Genomic DNA, 24668 nt, shown 5'->3' on the forward strand with positions numbered 1-24668 from the left:
CACCAAGGAGGAGTGGTTCGAAAGGGATGAAAGTTGGGGAAAAAAACAGAGACGGCACGGACGAATAATTGATGTTTATTTCAAACCGATATGCAGGTTACACAATGCGCACGGCATCGACTCAGTAGGATGTAGGACCACCGCGAGCGGCGATGCACGCAGAAACACGTCGAGGTACAGAGTCAATAAGAGTGCGGATGGTGTCCTGAGGGATGGTTCTCCATTCTCTGTCAACCATTTGCCACAGTTGGTCGTCCGTACGAGGCTGGGGCAGAGTTTGCAAACGGCGTCCAATGAGATCCCACACGTGTTCGATTGGTGAGAGATCCGGAGAGTACGCTGGCCACGGAAGCATCTGTACACCTCGTAGAGCCTGTTGGGAGATGCGAGCAGTGTGTGGGCGGGCATTATCCTGCTGAAACAGAGCATTGGGCAGCCCCTGAAGGTACGGGAGTGCTACCGGCCCCAGCACATGCTGCACGTAGCGGTGGGCATTTAACGTGCCTTGAATACGCACTAGAGGTGACGTGGAATCATACGCAATAGCGCCCCAAACCATGATGCCGCGTTGTCTAGCGGTAGGGCGCTCCACAGTTACTGCCGGATTTAACCTTTCTCCACGCCGACGCCACACTCGTCTGCGGTGACTATCACTGACAGAACAGAAGCGTGACTCATCGGAGAACACGACGTTCCGCCATTCCCTCATCCAAGTCTCTCTAGCCCGGCACCATGCCAGGCGTGCACGTCTATGCTGTGGAGTCAATGGTAGTCTTCTGAGCGGACGCCGGGAGTGCAGGCCTCCTTCAACCAATCGACGGGAAATTGTTCTGGTCGATATTGGAACAGCCAGGGTGTCTTGCACATGCTGAAGAATGGCGGTTGACGTGGCGTGCGGGGCTGCCACCGCTTGGCGGCGGATGCGCTGATCCTCGCGTGCTGACGTCACTCGGGCTGCGCCTGGACCCCTCGCACGTGCCACATGTCCCTGCGCCAACCATCTTCGCCACAGGCGCTGCACCGTGGACACAGGCTGCGATTTGACGAAGCGACCAACCTGCCCTTCTCAGCCCGATCACCATACCCCTCGTAAAGTCGTCTGTCTGCTGAAAATGCCTCCGTTGACGGCGGCCTGGCATTCTTAGCTATACACGTGTCCTGTGGCACACGACAACACGTTCTACAATGACTGTCGGCTGAGAAATCACGGTACGAAGTGGGCCATTCGCCAACGCCGTGTCCCATTATCGTTCGCTACGTGCGCAGCACAGCGGTGCATTTCACATCATGAGCATACCTCAGTGACGTCAGTCTACCCTGCAATTGGCATAAAGTTCTGACCACTCCTTCTTGGTGTTGCATTTGCTCTGTCAGTCAGTGTACATTGATGAAAGAAGCAATAGACGTTTGTGGGAAGACAAATGCGAGATTAAGGGAAAGAGAGACACCCTGGTGGAATGAAAGAGTAAGATCCTCAATAGAGGAAAGGAACATAGCACAAAAAGAGCGAGATAGAGACAAATCCAAGCCAAACCAGATAAGGGACGAGGGAAAGATTAGAGACCTCGAGGAAGTTTACCGGGACAAGAAACTGAAAGTTAAAAGGGTAGTAGAAGATACAGTACTGGGAGAAATTTACTCAAAAACTGGAGGAAGACAGCTGAGGCAATATGAAACTATTGTTCAGAGTGATCAAAAACAAAAGGAATTCAGTTGAAACCATCAAAGCAATTGAGGATCCTAATGGAAATCTGGCCAGGAAAGAAGAGGACATCAGAAAGGTTCTGAGGAATCATTTTGATCACCTATTGAACAGGACAGAAGCAGATCAGAGAACAAAATAAGCAGCTGTTGAAACCTGCACAGTGGAACCTCCCATTTCATGGGCAGAAACAGAAGCAGCCCTTAAGATGATGTCGCAAGGGAAATCCCCAGGAATCAAAGTCAGCACGGGCATGATTAAAGCAGCAAGAATCCAGGGTTAACAGTGGCTACACAGGGTGCTCAATGCAGTTTGGAAGGATGACAAGATACCTGCTGATTGGAGCAGGGGTGTCATTATCCCCATGTTTAAGAAAGGAAATAACCAATAATGCTCCAACTTCTGGAGAATAACACTCCTTTCTTATGGGCTTAAGATTCTTGAGGAAATCGTAGAGAGCAGATTGCGAGTCATCTTAGAGCCACAGTTAGAAGAGGAACACTATGGCTTCAGACCTAATAGGTCCACAATAGACCTAATCTTCAGTGTCCATATATTATTGGAGATATATTGGGAAAAAGGCAAAGATATGTTTATGGTTTTCGTTGATATTAAGACGGCATATGGCAGCATTGCAAGAGAGAGGATATGAAGAAGCCCGAGAAAAAGAAATGTACCGAAAGGGCTGGTAAGGAAACTTCAGATGCTGTATGAGCACTGTACCAGCTGTGTGTGATTGGATGACAGACACTCATCCTGGTTCCAGACCAAAAGTGGAGTCCAGCAACGCAGTGCACTATCCCCATAATTGTTTATCACCATCTTGGATGACATAATGAAGAACATCAAGAAAACCTCTGGTGAACTAAATGCAGGGTCTTTCGCTGATGACGTTATGGTCTGGGGAGAAACTGAGGAACAGTAATACAGTTTTGACTCAATGATTGGAATAATGCTAGGAAACCATCTCCTGGAAAGTGTGGAAAACTTTACACACCTCGGCAGTGTAGTATCTTGAGATACACTAGCTATAAAGGAGGTGGCAAACAGAGTGCAGAAGAGTGCTCACTTTTACCAGCAAGTATGAACACTCCTCTGGGATCCCAAAGTACCAACAAAATCAAAGTTGGTGATGTTCAGTCAGTACTTCATACCAATCTTAACTTATGGTATCAAAACCTGCACACTCACTAAAAAGGACTCATCAATGTTCCTGGCATCTGAGATGAAGTTCCTGAGGTCCACAGTTCAGAAAACAAAGCTGGACAAGTTAAGGCATGACATGGTTTGCTTATGTTAACTTGGAGAGACATGTGGCAGGAAAATGGATAGTGGGGAGACCAAGAACCCACTGGATGGACATCATAAAGATGGACATTACAGTTCGGGGAAGGACACTGCAGGATGTCATTAACAATAGAGCGTATCTCGGTAAGACAGAGTGGAAGAGGCTCGCCGACGGTACCCGAGAAACTGGAACTGTAAAATGATGGTGATGATGATGATTGACACTTACATAATCCAAAATATTCTGTCTGACTATAAGGTTCACCTAATAATGTAAGAGACAACTCCTTACAGCCTGGCATATTACATAACTAACATTGGATCAGCATTGGCCAAAATAAGGCGGCCGATATAATCACCAAACCTTTTTACACAAGAAGTTGTCCAGACTGTGAAAAACAAAGCACATTTTTTAAACTTTTTAATATTTCCACTAATCATGTTTCCTTTTCGAACATATTTTACTTTGTGAATATTAAGATGTTTTTATATAAACGCTAGCTGAGGATGGCCCAGAAAGGGTTGAAACATGTTCTAATTTTTATGATTGTACATTCAAGTGGCTTGTATTATCTGCGCACGTTTTATCGATATTTTTGTGTACGGGTGTGAGGAGTAAGGAGGAAGCAGTTCCGGTTCCAGTAGTACTGCCAACTGAATGGAAATGAAATCTGAATTGAATCGATAATATGATCGATCGATATGAATTTTGCTAAACCTTTGTTATCTTAAGGCAACAACTGTGTCACACACACATTATATAATATTATATATAATTTTTCGATGGGAATCTTATTCCTAGAGTGAATTCTATAGTTTGGCTTTGCTGTGTAAATAACAGTACTAGTACGTAAAGTGTACGCCAGATGTCACACAGCGATGCATAAGCGATTCATAGTTTGTGTTTCAAAGGTTGCCAGTACGAATCTCAAAGATTGCCGAGGTCGACCAATTCAGCACTAGGGTGTAAATGTATCCAGAAAAGGTGCGCAGATAATATTAATTTGGTATTGAACAGGTGAACCATCACAAATAAATTCTTAAAAAGAAAAATTGTATTATAAATTGTTGTTAGTGTGAAACCAAATATGAGATTCATTACTTGTAATTTAGATTTGTTAGTGAATGTAAGATATTCTACAAAATAAGTCATATCCTATGGTTCATGGGTAGAATTGTGGATCGTATGATCATAAGATACTTGCACTAATGAGGATATATTCCAGAAAATATTCAATATCCCTGCAATTATTTGTGGGATACTTTTGATATTTGGTGCACACTTACCTTATTCTTGATGCTATGCATGTTTTTTAAAATTATTTATATTTTGTTTTTGATTTAATGCTTTTCAGAATGTTTGGCACATTTAAAAATTACACATTTTCCATTTGAATGTAGAGGCTTGAATTACTGAAGCACTTGTTTCAGCTGAACTGACTTCAAGAACATTCTTCAAGTGCTAGTATTTTAAGTGTTTCACGTGGTCTTTTGTGGAGTGCATTCTTCAAATTGGAAGAAAACTTTGAGAACATACACAATACGTGTGATCATGATGAGTGTTTAACATTCAACTCTTTACTTGTCTTGCACCAGATTTCAAAAACACACGCCTGCTTCATAAAATTTTGTCTACCTATAATTCATGCTTTGCCTTAACTTTAATGATTTTGACTAATGTTGGTCTCTAGCAAAACCAAAACTAGTTTCATCAAATATGTGTTTCTTCTTTTTTTACAATAAATAGTGTTGAATGGGTGGAAACCTTTTAGCTTTTGTTTTATATTATATTGATTATATTGCTCTTCAATATGGAATAATAAAACATTTATTACCTATATGTTTGTTAAGCTCTTTACTAAAGTACACGTACATAAGAAAGTGTTTGGAAGCCTGTGAGAATCATGTAATCCTCCAAGATTACTGGTGTACTTCCATTCAGTCTCAGATTTTCTATCAGATTTGTGACTGGTAATGGTGTAGGTTTTCTTCTTAAAGAAATCACCTGTATCATCTTTACTTCGAATACAGTATATCCTAATTAGTGAGTATTACTTTCTTGTATTTACAGTTTATGTCTTGCTTCTCTGTTAGTTTTTTAGTAAAACTATAAATTTAATGAAATCAGGTTCGAAACTGTTTTATAACATAGCTCTCTGAAAAATTTGCTGCTCCTCACATGTTTTTATTCTGAGTCTTGTTTTGCAATCATTTTGGGGAGCTAAGAAGGATTGAAAACTGTGCTTCTCTCTTTCAGTTTTCCTCTCCAGTCTCTTGATCACATTATCCTGGGAATAAGAACATCAATGTTCAGCTTTTTTATATATACAGTAGAAGTCCGCTATAGCGAGTACGGTATAAAATGTGGACCCTGTTATAATGACAGTGTTTGTTTGTCCCTTCAAAATTCCTATATTAAACTATGTATTATCCTTCGGTTATAGCGAGAGCCTTATCACCGACGCATCCGTTACTATGAGCTATTAAGCGTACGTGATTTTTCCGTTACCAATATTTATGCACCCCAGGTTTATGTTGCATGCGATCGATCATCTTCTGTATCATTTCCTCACTATGTCCACTAGCGAGCTCTCTCGTCGATGTTCAAAGGGGATGTCGAAGTCGATTACAAATACCCGTCGACTGCTGTTGCATAAAGAAAATTTGAAATGAAAGAGAACACGTTTTTGTAATAAATGCATAAATAATGTGTCCGATATCAGTTGTTAACTCGTTAAAAATAAAGGCTGAATGAACAATTGCTTAATTTTAGTGGTAAATACTGCAATTAAGTAAGATAGGGATACACCTCAAGATATAGCAGAGCGCATCATTGACTTCAGAGGTTAGTTTATATTTTCTCATTTTATCATTTCTATACGTTTTCTCGCATCTGGTTAAATTTTGGAAAGGCTATTATCATGTAAATTTATAGCGTGAAGGTTATCCTTTCTCTACTGGTGCATGAAGTATGTTTTCATCGTACATATAGTATGGTCAAGTTAGGTTAGGTGACGCTGTTTGAATAAGAAAACTGGAAAGTTTGCCACAAAATTCGATCAATATCTTTGGTACAGTATATTTTTCACGCTATGTGCACTTGCGAGCTCTCTGGTCGACATTCAAAGGTGATGTTGTAGTCTATTGGTAATATACGTCGACTGCTGTTCCGTAAAGCAAAATTGAAATGAAAGAGGAGAACTTGTTTTCGTTATGAATGCGTAAATTAAGTAGTCGATAGCAGTTGTTAAATTGTTAGAAATGAAGGGTAAAATAAACAATCGCGTAATTTTAACACTGAAATTAAGTAAGAATGAGTTACACCTCAAGATATTGCAAAGTGCGTCATTGATTTCAGAGGTTGGATTTTATTTTCTCGAGTCTGATTAAATTTTGGTAAGGCAATTCTCATGTAAATTTATAGCAAGAAATAATTTTTCTTTTGGTGCTTGATATATGTTTTCATGGTACATATACGGTTAAGTTAGGTTAGGTGATGCTGTTTGAATTTAAAAAAAAAAAAAAAGCTGAAGCGTTTGCCACAAAATGCGATCTCACATCTTCGATCTAGTTTTCTCGCTATGTGTGCTTGCAAGCATTCTCGTAGACATTCAAAGGTGATGTCAGAGACAATTAGTAATAATCGTGAACTACTGTTCCATAAAGAAAATTAGAAATGAAAAGGAGTGCATGTTTTTGTAATAAATGCGTAAATGACATGGTCAATAGCAGTTGTCAACTCGTTTGAAATATAGGCTAAGTAAACGATTGCTTAATTATAATACTATACACTGAAATTAAGTAAGTATATCATACATGTCAAGATATGGCAGAGCGCATCACTGATTTCATAGGTTAGCTTATATTTTCTCACTTCTGGTTAAATTTCGGAAAGGATCCACGTAAATTTATAACGAGAAGGTTATCATTTCTCTACATGTGCTAGAAATATGTTTTCATCATACATATAGTATGGTTAATTCGGGAGTGGTGACGCAGGGTATTTTGTGACCTGGCGTAAATTAATTTTGCTAGATTGCACTTATTTTAAAACTTGCAGACCTTGGCTGCTCTTCATACCTTTCCCCACATTCCTTGCCTTTTGTCTGAGGTCAGTAGCATTGTAGTGAAGGGTCTTCATTGTCAGAGGGATTATTGTCAAGCGGTGTAATAAAATGACTCGTTAGACCCTGCACCACCAGTCCCGCTCATCAGAAGTACAACAGGAACAATGTCCAGTGTACCCAGTTAGTTCTTTGTGTAATGACATTAGGAATTTGTTCAGTCAATTCCTTATAGCTGAAATGAGTTATGAAGAGTATGAGGTAAGGGTGTCATCTCTTTTACAGTCTGTGGATGAGGAAGAAGTTTTAGTTAGAGTGAGGATGAATTAGACATAGTAGACTCTAGCAGTGATACGGGACAGAGCGCTAATGAAGAAACAGCAAATATTAGTGGTGATGATTTACCTTTCTCAGCGGTTTTCGACCATAACAGGAAAGGATGGTGTTACAAAATTGACAAAATCTCTCCTCCTAAAACTCACTTACTTGAACCCACAACAATGTACTCATTTACTGGGAATGATACAGCAAGAAATGCACCATCGCCTGAAGAAGCTTGGGGCATTTTTTCAAGAATGATAATATGTTGCAATTCATCGTAAACTGTACGAATCTGGAGACTAAAATAGTCAGAGGAAATTATACTCATAAACAAATTGTCACGATTTAATGGATTGTCATGAAGAGGATAATTATTTCAAGTAGCGTAATTATTTTGGAAGGACTCCTCCCAGCCACCCAGGATATACTGCAGGAATAACATTACATAGTTAGCTGAATCTGAACCTGTCAGCTGAATCAAGATAAGGTGTTTAATAAAGATTATTTCTGTGCAGGACAAGTTTTTACTTTTATAATATTCATATGCTATAAAGCTAATCAGTATTTGATATATACATTTATTTTTGATAACATATCATGCTGCTGAGTTAATAAACCTAATACATCAATGTATGATACATACTCTCAAACACTTGTTCACTTACTCCGTAGGCTTCTGAGGGATGTGAAGTTTCCTTGCTGATCTTGCAATCCTCTTCCATCTTTTTGATCTTGAGCCCGCTCTTCCCACTTATCAATTTGGAGGGTCCGGCATACCTTGTTGATCTCCTTCTTCCAGGTGCTTCAGGGTCTTCCTGAAGGTCTTTTCCCATTAAGAGATCCCTTGTATAGATCTACTGGTGCTTTGTTATCCTGCATCCTCAGTACATGTCCAGCCCAGCTCAGTCTGTTGGATTCTATCACACCCATTATAGTGTGTTGTTGAGAGAGGGTGTAAGTCTCATAATTAGATCTTTTCTGCCAGCTTTGAGAGATAGAATCGAACCATGGGCCAAATATTTTTCTATAAACTTTATTCTCAAAGACTTGCAACTGCTGCTGCTTTTTCTTGGTTATACTCCATGTCTCGGAACCATACAGATGTACTGGTCGAATGACTGTGTATATGATACATAAACATAAGTAATTTTATTAGAGCAAGTTCAATCATAGTGTCAGAAAGTACCTCACGCCACCTTCCATGTTACATCAACGAGCACCACCTGTTCAGGGTTAAGTTATGTTAGGAGACACTGTTTGAATAAGAAAACTGAAACATTTGCTACAAAATGCAATCTCACATCTTTGGTATCGTTTTCTCGTTATGTACACTTGTGAGCTCTCTCATCAACAATCGAAGGCGATGTCAGAGTCGATTAGTAATATCTGTTGACTGCTGTTCTCTAAAGAAAATTTGAAATGAAAGAGGATAACACGTTTTCATAAAAGCATAAATGACGTGACTGAGAGCAGTTGCTAATACCAGTATAAATGGTCCGTTATTGGACATTGTAATTTTCCAGCTAACTCATTCCTGGTGGCCAGCGTTTCGCCCTAGTGTGCTAAGTTGGGCTCATCAGTTGGTAAATAGCAAACCCACCAAGACGCATGATTAGTGCATACCGTGGAGGCCACTGCGTAGGCTATTTGGAGCCACCGGCAGTGCCAATGCACTATGAGAGTCTTTGTCTTACTACTGAAAACTGATGCCTGCCTGGCCATCAGACGACTATAAATTTTCATCGTCTGATGGCCTGAATCGAGCAGTTGCTAACTCGTTAGAAATAAAAGCTTTAGTAAACGATCACTTAATTTTAATGTTATATACTGAAATTAGGTAAGAATATGATACACCTCAAGATGTGGCAGAGTACGTCACTGATTTCAGAGGATAGTTTATATTTGTTCACGTCTAGTTAAATTTCGGAAAGGCTATTCCCATGTAAATTTTTAACAAGGAGGTTATCATTTCTCTACATGCGCTTGAAATATGTTTTCATTATACATATATGGTTAAGTTAGGTGACGCCTTTTGAAGAAGAAAACTGAAACTTTGTGACAGAAGCCTCTGGAGTAATACTATATTTTTTCAGAAGGAAATTAAACATACTTTCACATAGTACCTGATTTTGAAAAATAACAATCAGATAAGCCGTAGTATGGACATCATCCCTCGAAAATGCAGGTTTTGAACAAATGAATTGCCATTTCATACTGATTTTAATGTGTGTGAGTTTTTTCCTGACTTTTACGAAAAATCTGATTTAACGACAATCCGCTATAGTGAGTAAATTATTCACCATTGTGAATTCTCGCTATAACAGACTTCTACTGTATAATGGCATAATTGGTACTCATGCTTACAGATTGTTAACACATTGTCAGTAGTTTAAAATATAATTTAAAATAAACAATAGAAATATAAACAGGGTGTTGTATTCAAGTTTATATTGAAGAAGGCAGATATTTTTTTGTTTTACCATAACTTTCGCCATAGGTAATATCTATAATACCAATATAAATGGTCCGTTATTGGACATTATAAATTTTCCAGCTAACTCATTCCTGTCTGCCAGCGTTTCACCACCGTGTGCTAGGTTGGGCTCGTCAGTTGGTACCTAGCACACCTACCAAGATGCATGGCTGGAAAATTTATAATGTCCATTAACGGACCATTTATATTGGTATTATAAATTTACTCATTCGGGACAAATATTTCAGATTCCATATGTGAATCAACATCTATATCATCTGATGGCCAAGCAGGCATCAATTTTTGGTAGTAAGACAGTCTTTCATAGTGCATTGGCACTGCCGGTGGCTTCAAGTAGCCTACGCAGTGGCCTCCACGGTATGCACTAGCCATGTGTCTTGGTAGGTGTGCGAGGTACCAACTGATGAGCCCAACCTAGCATACGGGGGCGAAACACTGGCAGACAGGAATGAGTTAGCTGGAAAATTTATAATGTCCAATAACGGACCATTTACAGTATATTTTTATTATAAATTTACTCATTCGGGACAAATATTTCAGATTCCATATGTGAATCAACATCTATATCATCTGATGGCCAAGCAGGCATCAATTTTTGGTAGTGAGACAGTCTTTCATAGTGCATTGGCACTGCCGGTGGCTTCAAGTAGTCTACGCAGTGGCCTCCACGGTATGCACTAGCCATGCGTCTTGGTAGGTGTGCTAGGTACAAACTGACGAGCCCAACCTAGCACACGGGGGCGAAACGCTGGCAGACAGGAATGAGTTAGCTGGAAAAAATAGGTAATATCGCTTTTCAGTGGCGTACAAAGCCATCTTTTCATCTGAAAGTCACCATACAGAAGTCGCTGCATTCTTTGTAGTTAATGGATTTCAGCATATGTGTAATGCTTTCATATCTCCCCTTCATACAAAGACCCAAAGATATTTCTATTGTGAAGTAATGCACCTTTTAAATCTGATAACAAAGAATCAATTACTTGTTTCCAGGAGCCTTGTAGTTCGTGCCAAGCCCCTCTATCAGTCGTGGTATATCACTATAGTAAACCATTGATTCATGTTTAGAGAAAAGATATTATCTTGTTTCCTTTTTCTGTACTATGTAAAAGTAATTCCAGATTCAAGCAAATTCTTGGCTTTGAGTCTTGAATCTACATACAGCTGACGAATGGCTAAGGACATTAAACCACTAGCAAAAATATTTTTATTATGGTTGTAATTCTTATGTCATATTCCCTGATCCAGTAGAATTCCGGACAACATTTTTAAATGATCAATGTTAAGTCAGTTTGGTACATTATTCTGACTGTCTAACATGTTCAAGACAAGAAAAAAGGTTCATCAGCTGTGAGTGGTGTGTTATATTCCGTAGAATCAAAAAAATATCAAACTGATAAGGAGAAAATTTAAGAGTACTGATAGTTACTAGTTTCATTATTTTCTCTGCATTTCCTATGAATTTGATGGTTATTCATGAATGAAAAGGTCAGATTGTTTGAAATTTTTGAAGATATGCTAACCAGGGACTGGTCCGGCCCCGCGGTGTAGGGGGCAACACGTCCGCCTGTCACCCGGCTGCCCCGGGTTCGATTCCCGGCCGGGACAGGGTTTTTAAATTGTAAATGATTAATATCTCTAGCCTGGAGATTGGTTGTTCATGTCATCCTGAACGTTCCTTTCCTCACATTCAACACTTTACACTTGCGCAACTTCCAAATATACGCAAGTTCATAACATACGGTGCAAGTAGGGGCAAAAGATCTTTCTAGGTCGACACCCCCGAACAAATAGCATTTTAAAAAAACCCTGGGACTGTTAACAAAACTTGCCATTTCTTTTGTACAGAATAGAGTAGATAAGATTATGTGTTTTTGAACGAGTAAGTGGCAGGACATGGGTGTTGCATATGACTTGTGGAAACTGTGGAGTAGAAACATGCATTATTGCCAATGAAAACAGCTTATCGCTTTCTTCTTTCTTCTCTTCAGATCCTGATAATATTACATTTTTCAAGCCTGTAGATCATATTTTATTTTGTCATCTCTTGTGACCCTTCCGTCTTTACCCAGCAGTCCCTTGAGGTGTTGGAACTCTTCATCAGTCATGGGATGAATGACCTCAATGTTAATGGTTCATAAACTCGGTTATCATTAAATAATATATTTGAATCTCCAGGACTTCATTTCACATAAACTCATGTAAAGATTAATTTCTTGTAAATTTAAAAAATATCAAAAAAATAACCAAGAAACCTTACACACTACCCAAAATTATTTGTATGAAAACTTGTAGGCTAATGACTTGATAACTTTTAATATGTGCACTTAGGCACTTGAAGAAATGTTTTCTTCTGAGTATTGATTGTCTTGGTGTACATTTCTTTATGAAATTACAAATTCTAACTTATTTGCTATTTAGATGTACTGGATTATTGCTTCTTGTACTAAAACCAGTTATTGTCATGGTTTACAGAGTCGTCTCACAGCCGGTGTGGTTGGTAATATTGTCAACTTACAAGCACAAGAGATTGCTCGAGCAGCTGAGCGTTATGCTGAATTGCAAGCTGGAGTGGAGGTAACTTAAAGTAAAATTTTTATATATGAAAATTATTGCTTGCAGTACAAAATGGACATATAAATTTTGGGTGATTTTAAAATTACGTCTCTAATATCATAATATTCTAAATGACAATTATCAAATTTATTGTAAGGTGCTGACAGGAATTGTAGTTTGTATGTCTGCTAAAAGCTATTGTGAATCTTACTGAACTTAGGTACATTTTATTTCCATAATTATTTGTTAATTTCACACTTCATGATAATTAACAAAATAATTTTCTATCTGATAATATGCTTGTTTAATAAATCACACTAGTTAGTTTGCCATTGTGACTCTGTGGGATATTTTCCACCACCATGGCAGATCTCCATATGGTGCAGTTTCTCAGTCCTGTAGTGTAGAGGAGTCTGGTGAATTGTGTTAACTGTGTGAGTGGGCTTCCTCTAAATATCAATGGAAAGGGTTTTATTATGATTACAAGTAATAGTTAGATCGAGATAATTAAAGAGTTATTGTTTTTGGACTCTGTCATGAACTTTACATGAGGGTCAAAGCTATTAAGTAATTCCAGTACTGTGTTGCTATCTATAGTATGAGAATCTAGGATAATAAAATTGTCATCGACGTAGCGTGTCCAGTGTTTGGGACCGTTAATTTTGCCTATGATATGAGTGTGTTCGAGAAAATCAGTGTAAATGTCAGCAAGGATTTCCGAGGCAGATAACCCTATAGAAAGACCCTTCTGTTGGTACACAGTATTATTAAAAGTGAAGAAATTATTATTTAACGTGAATTTGAGGATCTGAATAAACTCTTCTATCTCACCAACACTCAATTTACTAAATTTGGAAAGATTAGTATTTACTAATTTAATGGTTTTGTTAATAGATACATTCGCGTATATATTAACAATATCAAAAGAGTGAAGGGTGTAATGTTTTGGTAAAGTAAGGTCTTTAATTCTATTACAAAATTCTAGGGAATTTTTGTCTGACATATTAGCCTGGAAAAAAATAATGTGTTTTGAGAAAGCTGTGAATGTGCTGAGATATTTTGTATGTTGGACTATTTCTGAAATTAATAATGGGCCTTATGGGGACTTCGACCTTATGAATCTTCAGTAATGCTTTCACCGTAGGCAACTCGGGTTTCGTGACAAACAATTTGGGTTTTTCAGTGTCATTAAACAAAAATAAGAGGTTCTTAACCCATTCGCCTCACATTTAAATACCGTAGGAGTTCACTAAGAAATCACATTTAAATACCGTTCTACGGCCGTCGTCATCACACTGTTATTTAGAAAAATCATACAAAACCAACCAGTAAATATTCCTTTCTGAAAATTTGCATGCATGATAACGGAGTAATAAACTTACCAATGCCACTATTTTAGTACGTTTGCTGGGTGTGGTACACCTCAAAACATTCTTCTAAGTTAAGAGCTATGCCACACTTTTTGCACTGCCAGCAACTTTCGCTTCTTTTACCCCGGCTGTAGCACACAACACACCTTCTTGTGACTTTTGATTTCTTCTCTGTAGGGGGAATACGCATGGGAAAGTGGGCCCATGATTTAGCTTGTAATCTGGTTGGGGTGGTGCTCGCTGAAGGTCGACCCGAACCGAGTACTCCGGTAACTGAACAGTCTCTAGTAGCTGCTGTGCAATGCTAGTTCGGAAGTCAGTGTAGCTCGTCTTTCTGCTAGCAGCGATCTTGTGATACACAGTGAAGGAATTGAAAATGCACATATCTAGGAGGTAAAATAATATTTTCCTATACCCTTTCACTGTGCGTCGCCTGACGGGAAACAGAGCTGTAACCTAATCCTGAAGGTCAACACCACCCATCCCCTTCTGGTATTCAAGGCCACACTTGGGCTTTATCACTTCTTCCCTCGGGGTTTGTCCTCTCTTTCGTCTGAGTTTGCCTGTCCCTGTCATGTCAGCTGATTTGTGTTTTGTGGTGAGAAAGCAAACATGCTTATTAATCTTTCCACTTTACACACAACATACTGTTGACAGCCCACGTCTCATACTCTCCACGTTTTAGTTTCGTCTTACTGATATCGCGAGGCATGTCTTTTCGGTTCTGTCTAACAGTTCCAATTACATTCATCTGCTTGTCGTGTAGCCTTTTGAATAAATCTGGGGAAGAATACCAGTTATCTAAAAACAATGTATATCCTCGGCCTAACAAGGGTTTACACATGTTGAGAACAACGTTTGTACTTGCTGGCAGACTTGGATCCCTTACATCATCTCCTACATAAATTTTGAAAGACAGACAGTAGCCAGAACTTAATTCACAAATTTTGTAAATTTTTACTCCAAACCTAGAACGTTTAGACCTATTACACTGGATACAATGGGGCAGTATTTTGACAAGCTCCTAAATGGCCCTAAAGAGATCTCTGTTGAGGATGTAGGACAGAAAACAATAGAGGAAGATATCCCAATTACATGGACAGAAGTAGAGCAAGCTCTCCACAGGATGAGAAGTGGTAAGTCAGCAGGAGCTGATGAAATTACAGCTGACATGATTAAAGCTGCTGGTCCACCAGGAATACAGTGGCTGTATAGAGTTCTCAGAACAATATGGAAGGATAATGAAATACCTGAAGATTGGACAAAAGGGGTGATAGTTCCTATCTTTAAGAAAGGGAGTAGAAGGAAAAGTGAAAATTACAGAGGCATTACCCTCCTATCACACGGCCTTAAAATTATGGAGAAGATCATTGAAGCCAGAGCAAGGGATATACTAGAGCCTATCTTAGAAGAGGAACAACATGGTTTTAGGACTGGAAGAAGCACAACAGATCTGATATTTGCTTTGAGGATGTTGTCAGAGAAACACTGGGAAAGAGGAAAAGACCTAATTATTGTGTTTATGGACCTTGAAAAGGCGTATGATAATGTTCCTAGATCAACTATTTGGAAAAGTCTTAGAAAACTTGGTGTACCGGAGTACCTTATTAGGAAGATCCAAATGCTATATAGTAATTGTAAAAGCTGTGTCAGAATTGGAGATGGTCACTCTGAATGGTTGAATACAACCAAAGGAGTACAACAGGGAAGTGCCTTGTCACCACGTCTATTCATAGCAGTTATGGATACCATTTTAAAGGAACTAAAAGGAAAAGGTAATAAAGATCTTCAGGCTCTGGTGTTTGCAGACGATGTGGCAATATGGGATGAAACAGAGGAGGGAGTGCAAAATAATCTGAATGCATGGTGTAAGAAGTTTGATGACTATGGAATGAAATTGAACCCATCAAAAACAGTAGCATTAAAAATCAGCAGACATTATACAGAATGCAACATAAAAATACAGGACCACCAAGTTGAAGTAGTACGCCAATTCAGTTATTTAGGAAGCGTAATCGCTAGTAATAACAGAGCTGAGAGAGAAATAACAAACAGAGTAACCAAAGGCTCTAACTTTTACAGCATCGTTAGACACCTACTATGGGATCAGAAAGTCCCACAAAGAACAAAAATGACCCTGTACAAGTCATATTTCATTCCTATCCTTACATATTCTCTGGAAACCTGCACACTAACATCAAAGGATTATAGTAGGATTCAAGCCTGTGAAATGAAATTTCTTAGAACTGCCCTCCAAAAGACCCGACTTGATCATGTGAAAAATGATGAGATCCGATCTAACCTAGGTCTAAATGAATCTATGGAGGAAAGACTTAGGTCATCTACACGGTAGACTTAAATGGTTTGGGCATGTTAAACGAATGAATAGCACAAGGTTACCATGTGCTTATTTGGAAAAGAGAATAACAGGTAGAAGACCAGCTGGAAGACCAAGAAGAAGATGGATGGACCAACTGAAGGAAGACGTGGAGAGAAGAGGATGGAATTGGGAATCTGTCTTGGACAACGAAATGTTTTTGAATAGGCAACTTTGGAAGACGCTCGTTTTCAAACACCCTACCCTGCTCGCTGGAAGGGCAAACCGATGATGATGATGACACTGGACATATGAAAAGCGGCCTCTGAATTTCATTAGACTTTCATCTAGAGCAATGTCTTGTGAAGGTAAATATAATTCTGAAAATTTGGAGCAGAAATGTTGTATTATAGGCCTAATCTTTCTTAGTTTGTCACTACTATCGACTTGTTCATCGTCAACAAAATGTAAAAATTGTGAAATTATAATAAATCTTCCCCTGCTCATGGTTTCACGAAAAATAGGAGTGTGTATACACCTGTTTTTACTCCAGTATAACTGTATTCTTGATTTTCGCACTTGTGACATTAATATAACTAAAGCAAAATATGCCCTAATTTTGTCAGGTGTAGTCTCTAACCATTTGTCATCGTCTTTCAACTTTTTTCTGGCAGGATTGCTCAACTGTTTTGCTGCATATGAATTTGTCTCAACAGATATTTTGTCAAACAAAGGGTCCATGTATTCACGAAAAACTGAGAGTTCAGATAGTGGCTGCGTATCAAAACTTTTTCAATAAGTTTTCACTAACCCCACTGTATTCACTAAACTTATGTACAACAGGTTTATTGTCACTTTTTGTCCAGTTCCAGTCAGTCAAGTTAGTCTGGGCCGAGGTACGAGCTCGTTTCGAAAGACTCGGCACATCGTCGTTATTTGCATCACTTTCCGTGTCATCAGAACTATTATATGCATCGCTAGTACGCGAACTAAGGACTTCAGGGTCTATTTCGTCGTCACAAACATCACTGCCTTCAATATCACTCTCTAAAACACTATCTATTAGCTTCCGTATTCCTTCTTCATCAACACCAGCACATCTGCTTGACGCCATGATGGCAACTGACAAGAGCGAATTTATAAGGAAAAAGATTCTCTTATCTCATGTTCCGGAAGTGTGTGAGAACCCAGTGAAAGGGAAAAAACCAAAGCCACATGTGTAAACTTCAGCTCAAAATGCATACAAGTGATGTCTGTGGGTTAGTGACTGAACTACATGGATTGATGTACAGCTGTGCATCGCCGCGAACAGAGCTCGACATTTGATTCATATGCCACAAATAACTATGACGAGCTAGGGTCGTCAAATGATGCGATTGGGTTAATTAAAGATTTCAGTTCTCCTTGAATTCTGTTCGTACAGTCTTTCTTTACTACATTAAAATTGTTAGTAAATGTGTTTTGTTTACGTAGTCCCTTTTTTTTTCCATAACTACAGTGGCATTGCTTTTATCTTAAAGCCTTGGTTAATATTAAATCATTATCTTCAATTTTCCTCTTGAGATTGCGTATATTGGTGACTTGTTCCTTAGTGGGTTTACTAGTATGTTTCTGATTAAAAGAAGAAAGTAACTTCTGTTCTACTTCATATCTAACCTCATCTTGAATGTCTGTAGGCAACCTATTAACAGCTAATTCGGACTCAGCCAACGTGATGATTAAATCGTCGTGATTAGAGGAAGTGCCCCAGTTATGTTTTGGTCCCTTGTTCAATATCACGAGATCATTAGGATCAAGGTCAGCTCGACCAAGATTCACTACGGGTGGGTGAAAAACAGTAAATTCTACATTATTCAACAAATTTGAGGTATTGTGGGAAGTAGCTTTTATCATATCACTTCTTGTTGAGAGTGCTTTGTTTTTTCAGTAAAATCTTATTAAGTCTATTGGTGAGATGAGCTTGAAAGGAAGTTCATGTGAGAGGACATAAAAGGGTCAAAACTTCCAAATGAGTTTCGTAGAGACTGTTGTTAAGATGATCTTTCTTTCTCTGAAGGAATTTAATTTCTTCCCTTATCCAAATTTTATCAGTTTTCTGTTGGGTCGCGTGGGTTTTAGCTGTGTCTCAATGAGTTTCTTTGTAAATTTTAAAATAATTGGGTGTGACATCATTAGTTAGGCATTTTTTCAAAAAATATAAATCTTTACCTAATTTGGCAACCTTTATCTTCAATTACAATAGAGATTTGCTTTCTTACTTGCCTGGATGGCGTTACCATTGCATGTTATAAATCTCATTCCGTATTGACGGTTATCACCAGGGAACAGATTTATATGTACTAATAATTATTGAAATATGTACATATATATTTAGTTATTTTTATTGAAATATGGAATTATACACATATAACATTAATTTCTATTTAATATCAAAGTTCAAAGAAGCTAAACAAAGTAGATCTACATGCAACATAATGTTGCACTTCTCTTTTTAATATATTTGAAGAACACACAATCTCTTATTCTCTGTTACCAAAACAATGGATTACAAAATGTTCTTTTAAGTGCTGGAAAGTGAATCTTCTATTATCTCTGAGGACAGATTTATCTTGACTGAAACTACGTTCAACATCGGAAGAGGTATGAGGGCATAATTCAACTTCACAATATCTGCTGGGGTTAACTCTTTCCCGCGGACTGCGTTGTAAAGCATACTGGAGTCGCACATTGTCTCCCGCGGGTTGCGTAGTAAAGCGTACTCGACTTTCAAACCGACTTCCTCTGCCATCTCTCTGCTAAACATATAACTTTTTGGAACCAGTGAATTCCCTACGCTTCCTAGATACTACTAGCATGCACGGAATCCTAAAATAAAGTGGTTTTTTTTTATACGTTTTCTTAGATAGAACAGACAGCTGACTAAATGTAAACACATTGCAGCAACATGGCTGCTCATTACCACTTGAATATGGAGGATATTTGTTACAAATTAGATCAATATGTTGACAAATGCAGTGGTAGTGAGTTTGAAGTTGTAGGTATGATATTAAAAATAGTATGGGAAGCATTTGGGACAGGATATGAATCTGAAAGAAATCAAAATACGGCACAGGGCATGAAATGTTCATTCAGGTACCATCTAATTTTAAAATATTAGGCCTACTTGTAAAAAACATAATTGTCAGTTTTAATTCTTCAGTTAATTATGTTTCGGACTATGAGCCTCTACTTAATTACATAATAGCCTATTCCAACTAATGTCAGTTTATATTCCAATCCCATTCAGTCTAAAGTTGCTTATAGTTTGTATGTCCGAGAGGAAGCACGATTTGCTGTCGAAATATCTTCATCCGACTGATCCCGAAAATGAAATAAATTGGGAGATTCAGGGTGATTTCCTGCATTCTCTGCATTACCAAGAAAATAAGAGCCCCATCATGTCCAGCAATTTAGACTGACTTCAAGAACAAGCAGTTTAACATTGTGCACCATATTGGATGCTTCCTGATGAATCATTCTGAACAGGGGGGGGGTTCTTGCATGTAATTAGGTGATATCATTGTATCATTTTAGTATAATTATTGTGTATTTTCCATTGTTACAAAATTTGAAAGTGATATCTTAAGTGGTTTTTACAGAAAAAAATTATTTAGTGAAGGTACTCCACAACTATACCTGACAAGCAAATTATTACTCTAGGTTTTGCCCGACAGCGAGTCAAAGATATTCCGTGGGAAAGGGTTAAATCCAGTGTTAATTTTACACTTACATCTCCACACAGCATTGCAGCAACCTTTGTCATGTCTTCATATCCAGGGTTCTTTGAAAGTACAGTGGCCATCTTCATGTTTGCTACATCTGCAACTTTACCTGTGCCATGATTTAGTTGTTCCACAGTTTTATTCACAATTTCACAACTTTCAGAAAGTGAGAGATGCAAGGTTTGGAGCCTTTTCAGTGTTTTTGTGATGCGTGAAAAATTATGCTGAATGTAACATAAGTCATTTCTCACACTTGTATCCCAGACAACTGTTTTCGCGGCTTCAATTGAGGCTGTATCTTCAGAGTCCATGGCATGCAGAACGTTCTTAATACAGTCTATATATTCAACATAATATTCAACCGCTTGCAGCTACGTACCCCACCTAGTTTGAAGCGGCTTAGATTGCAGTGGAATCTCTGGGTACATTTCTTTCAAAAGATGAACTCTTCTGTGGGCTTTGAGAAAAACTTTTTTCACTGAGGAAATCAATAAATCTACTTTGGGGTAACTGCCTCTTATCACTTCTGCTACACGATGAAGGGCATGTGCTACACATGTTAAATGAGTCATCTTAGGATGTACAACACAAAATGCTTCTTCAGCTTTTATCATATAAGGTGTGGCATCGCTAGTAAAAAGTAATACTTTATTGTACTTAACAGCCTGTGGCCACAGGATATCCATAGCCTCATTGAACAATTTTGCTATAGTTTTGTTATCGCACTTTTCTGGAACATTACAGTGTAAGAGAATCCGTTTACAATAATCTTCGCTTAAAAAACCAATGATTATGTTGCCAATTAGCCTGCCTTCTTTGTCTGTTGTCTCATCAATGGAAACCCAAATTGGACCGTCTTTAATCTCTTGCCTTATCTTCCAAACATTTTCATTGTATATGGCTGAACAGTACATTTTTATGAAGGTTGACTCATCCGGGATGGATCGTTTAGTATATTTCTCAACGAATTCCCTGAAGCACTGATTATTCAGTTAGAAGAGAGGTATGTCAGCAGAGATGAGAGCACGGCAGAGATTGGTGTTGAACTCGGACTTTACACTGGCAGTTGGTGGTTGTGTCAGAAACAACTGTCTCTGCTTGGAATCTCGTTGTTTGTTAGCCTGGTGTTTACTGGTTGAAACATGCTGTTGCACAAGGAACTTTTGAGTAGCTGTCACTGTACAATGGCACAAATTACAAAATAATATCTTACTGTCAGTTGATAAACCATCTTCTTTAAATTCTGATACAAAACTTTTCAATTTTAAACTAGTTGACTGAGCTACTTTAGGCATATTGTAACAACGTTAATGTCTTCAATGAATATCAGTATACAACTGCACACACTGAACATACAAGAACACTATGATCCGTCTCACTGCTAATTCAAACTGTGAATGACTGGTAGTGAACTAGATGGAGTTATGAAGCAATCAAAGGGAATGCCCGAATTACGAACTAATCCGGAAACCACTAGCACATCGTCGATGAATGAGATTTCCCTTGTTACAAAATTATGGCACAGACACAGTCGATGTTATGTAATGCAGCCTATCAGTGCTGTAAGTGTGATTCAGATAGTCACGGTACTGACCGGCTGATCTCCACCACTTCCAGGCTCAACCTTTCTCTTTCTTTGCACCGCTTATCAGCTTATTTTATCAGCCCAAACGTGGATAGGCGTGATAATGACCTGCACACCAGTTAAAATATTAATTTTTCGAATATAAATTTTTAATTTATTTCTCCATTATTGAGAGGACTACTAATTTAATACTTTTTAGCCGAAATATGGACTATATTGATTTCAATGACAAAGAATATGGAACATGTGCTAAACTCCAAAATATGGAAAAATATAGAAAATGAATACTCCATTTTTCAACTCCACACGTCATGATTCGTAAAGATAATGCAAAATATAATTAATTTTAGCTTCTTAAAGAGATTTGTATTTACATAAAAATCTGTTCCCTGGTTATCACTTTACAAATAAAAAGTCTTACTTGATCCTCCTTTTCAAAACAAAACAACCATCTATATTAGATGGGACGATATCTAACATGTTTCAACCTATCTAAAGGCCATCCTCAGTAGAAGCTCAAACATTACATTTTTGCAAACAAATAAAAAACACTGACGAGGTGTGTGGAATTAAAATACAATGATCATGATTGACATACCGGTATTAAAGAACATGTTGAAGTAGAAAAATCCTCTCAACTAAAAACTCATTTGGTTGTCATAAAACTTGGTAATCCTTTTAAAAAGTGGAACACTCTATTGCGCAGCGTAGTGAGACCGTCATTAAAGGGAGTATTAAGTGTGCATCATTTGTAATGGGGGAAAAAAGAGAATGAATGGATGAAACAAAAACCAAAGAATACTTGAGAATATTTATATTGATATTGATCAATACAATTCCTCACACAACCTAAATGAAATCAACAAGAAGAAAAATGTTTTACTGGAAACCTTTGCCCTGCTCATCTGTCAACAATTTGTTATTAACCCCTCAGCGCCGACCTCTATACGTGGTATAGACCCTCTTTTCTTCCGTAGCCGCCGACCTCTATACGTGGTATAGACCCATACATGGTTTCACATTTACGGCTATAGCGCGAAGAGTTTTGGAGTTACTGATATGCAAATTGTTTTGTTTCCAAGAAGACAGTTTCGGGTTTATCAGTGTTGTAAATAAGAATTGAAAAATCGTTATAATGTAGTTGTTTTTGCAAGGATAAATATTTGTCAAATAAGTCTGAGCACTAATCTCTTGCTTTTTTAAAGTCTGTTTGCTTCATTCTTTCCCATAGAATAAAATAAAGAAATGATGATCTGAGAAGTTTGTCTTTTCGTGTGATGTTCTTTGCTCTATTTGTACATTGGGAGTGCGGTTTATTTATTATATTTGTCTTTATTTCTCAGCTTGTAATATTTTCGTAACTCTCCACGAGCCCTCTGTGTAGGCATCAGTTAGTGCTGCTTTCTGTCATACGATACGAGAACCAGTTGTTCATGGTATATATCTCGTTTGAAAGACGTTGTCTCGACCTTTTATCTGAAATATGTATCGAGTTGGTTTGTTTCGTCATAGATGTTATTCCCCTCATTCAGTTTCGTCCTCTTGCTTTCGGTCTCGCTGCAGCTTCACCAGTCCGTGTGACGCGCCGCGCTCAGCCGTGGTTTGACTGACAGTAATGTGCTTGAAATATTGTATAATTCAGATGAAAGTTTAGTCGGAAGTAGTAGTGACAGTATAAGCAGCAGTGATAATGAAATAGATCATGTAGCAGTGGTAAATGATGAGAGTGACGATGAGGTGGAAACAGTACTTGGAAATTTTGTGTAAGAGACTATAAATAATTATACAGGTCAAAGAGAATTTTCAACGGTGAATTCTGATTGCTAAATTCTCTAATAATACTCACACAGGTCACAGAGACAAATATCGAGCAATTACCTTATCGGGTTCAGCTGGTGAAAGGTTTGTTTACAAAATACGCTCGCTTGGGAAGGGAACGAAATATTCAAGGCCGGCGCGCATCAGATAATACAGTTCCAAGGTTGCAGGAAAGACATTTTATCAGGAAATTAGCACCCAAGAGTTGGAAATCCAAACCTCAGAGACATTGTATCCTGTGTTCAAAACACGGCGGAAAGAAGACGTCAGTGTACTGCTGCCAGGAGTGTGACTTGAGTCTCTGTCTCAAAGAGTGCTTCAAACTCTATCACACGGAAATAAATTACTAAGGAAATGTGAAACAATTATGTAATTATCTGCATGTACATAGTTCTGTCATAAGGAATTCCAAATTTTGTGAAAATCGGGCTACTCTTATACTTGTAGTAACGCTTTAAGTGAATCGATGTATTTCAGTCGTGCGTAGTTGAAATCTCATCCGGCCGCGGGGTAGGAAGCTATTTAAATGGCTGCGACGCTGAGGGGTTAACAACGAGTTTCACCATCAACATTCCAGAACTAGATCTGCCCTTCCCTCAATGCCCCCATCCAGTACCTTACCCCTCCTCCTCCCCCCTTCTGCTTCCCCACCCAACCACATCAGCTCTGACACTCTGTAAGCTACACACAAGCTTAGTGTCAATAGTAACATGAGATTGACAAGGTTGCTCCACTTGAGACTGTACCGGGAGGTACACCCCATGGCCGCGCATTTAAATCTAGCGGGGGGGGGGGACACCTCTACTGGTGAAACGGTGAAATTGAAACTATACCTACTTAGAACTTTACTCAGAAGATGTCACCACTAAAATCTGATGTAATTTTGTTATTGTGAAGTTTCCTGAACTGACTGTATTTCTACTTGCTTTGTTTGCCATTCATCAAGAAGTTCGGACATTCTCCCACAGATGTCACTACTACAAACTATGATCATGCACCCTGGTGCGAAGTGAAAGAACTTTTGATTTAAAGAAGTTTTGTATTCATAAGTGTTTTTTTACTAATTGATGTTCATTTTTTTGGGTTGGCAGTATTAATCTTTTCTTTCCGCCAGTTTTGAATCTAGCCAATCCATAATTTCTATAATTAATTTTCTACCAATCACAGTCTTCTTCTTCTTCTTCTTCTTCTTCTTCTTCTTCTTCTTCTTCTTCTTCTTCTTCTTCTTCTTCTTCTTCTTCTTCGATTTTGAGTGTAACTTTTAAAATACCCAATAAAATTGAGAGGGTGTGGCTAGTTTAATCTTGAATGGTCTCAAACTTTCTCCGAGGGTTTATGAACTGCGGATTTTCATGTCTCTTGGCCAATTGATCGTCATCTTACTAAGTGTGTGTGT

At 38.4% G+C, this 24668-nt stretch overlaps 1 protein-coding gene across 2 annotated transcripts in view; it reads left to right on the forward strand.

Moving 5' to 3' along the window:
* The window catches only part of fidipidine (coiled-coil domain-containing protein 93), a 213465-nt gene that overhangs the window by 125494 nt on the left and 63303 nt on the right, over positions 1-24668 (forward strand). For both annotated transcript variants that reach the window (XM_067146796.2, XM_067146795.2), the window contains one exon: positions 12341-12442. In XM_067146796.2, the coding sequence (XP_067002897.2) occupies positions 12341-12442 (102 nt within the window). The remainder of the gene's footprint in view (positions 1-12340; positions 12443-24668) is intronic.

This window comes from Anabrus simplex, chromosome 5, assembly GCF_040414725.1.
Source record: "Anabrus simplex isolate iqAnaSimp1 chromosome 5, ASM4041472v1, whole genome shotgun sequence".
Taxonomy (NCBI): Eukaryota; Metazoa; Arthropoda; class Insecta; order Orthoptera; family Tettigoniidae; genus Anabrus; species Anabrus simplex.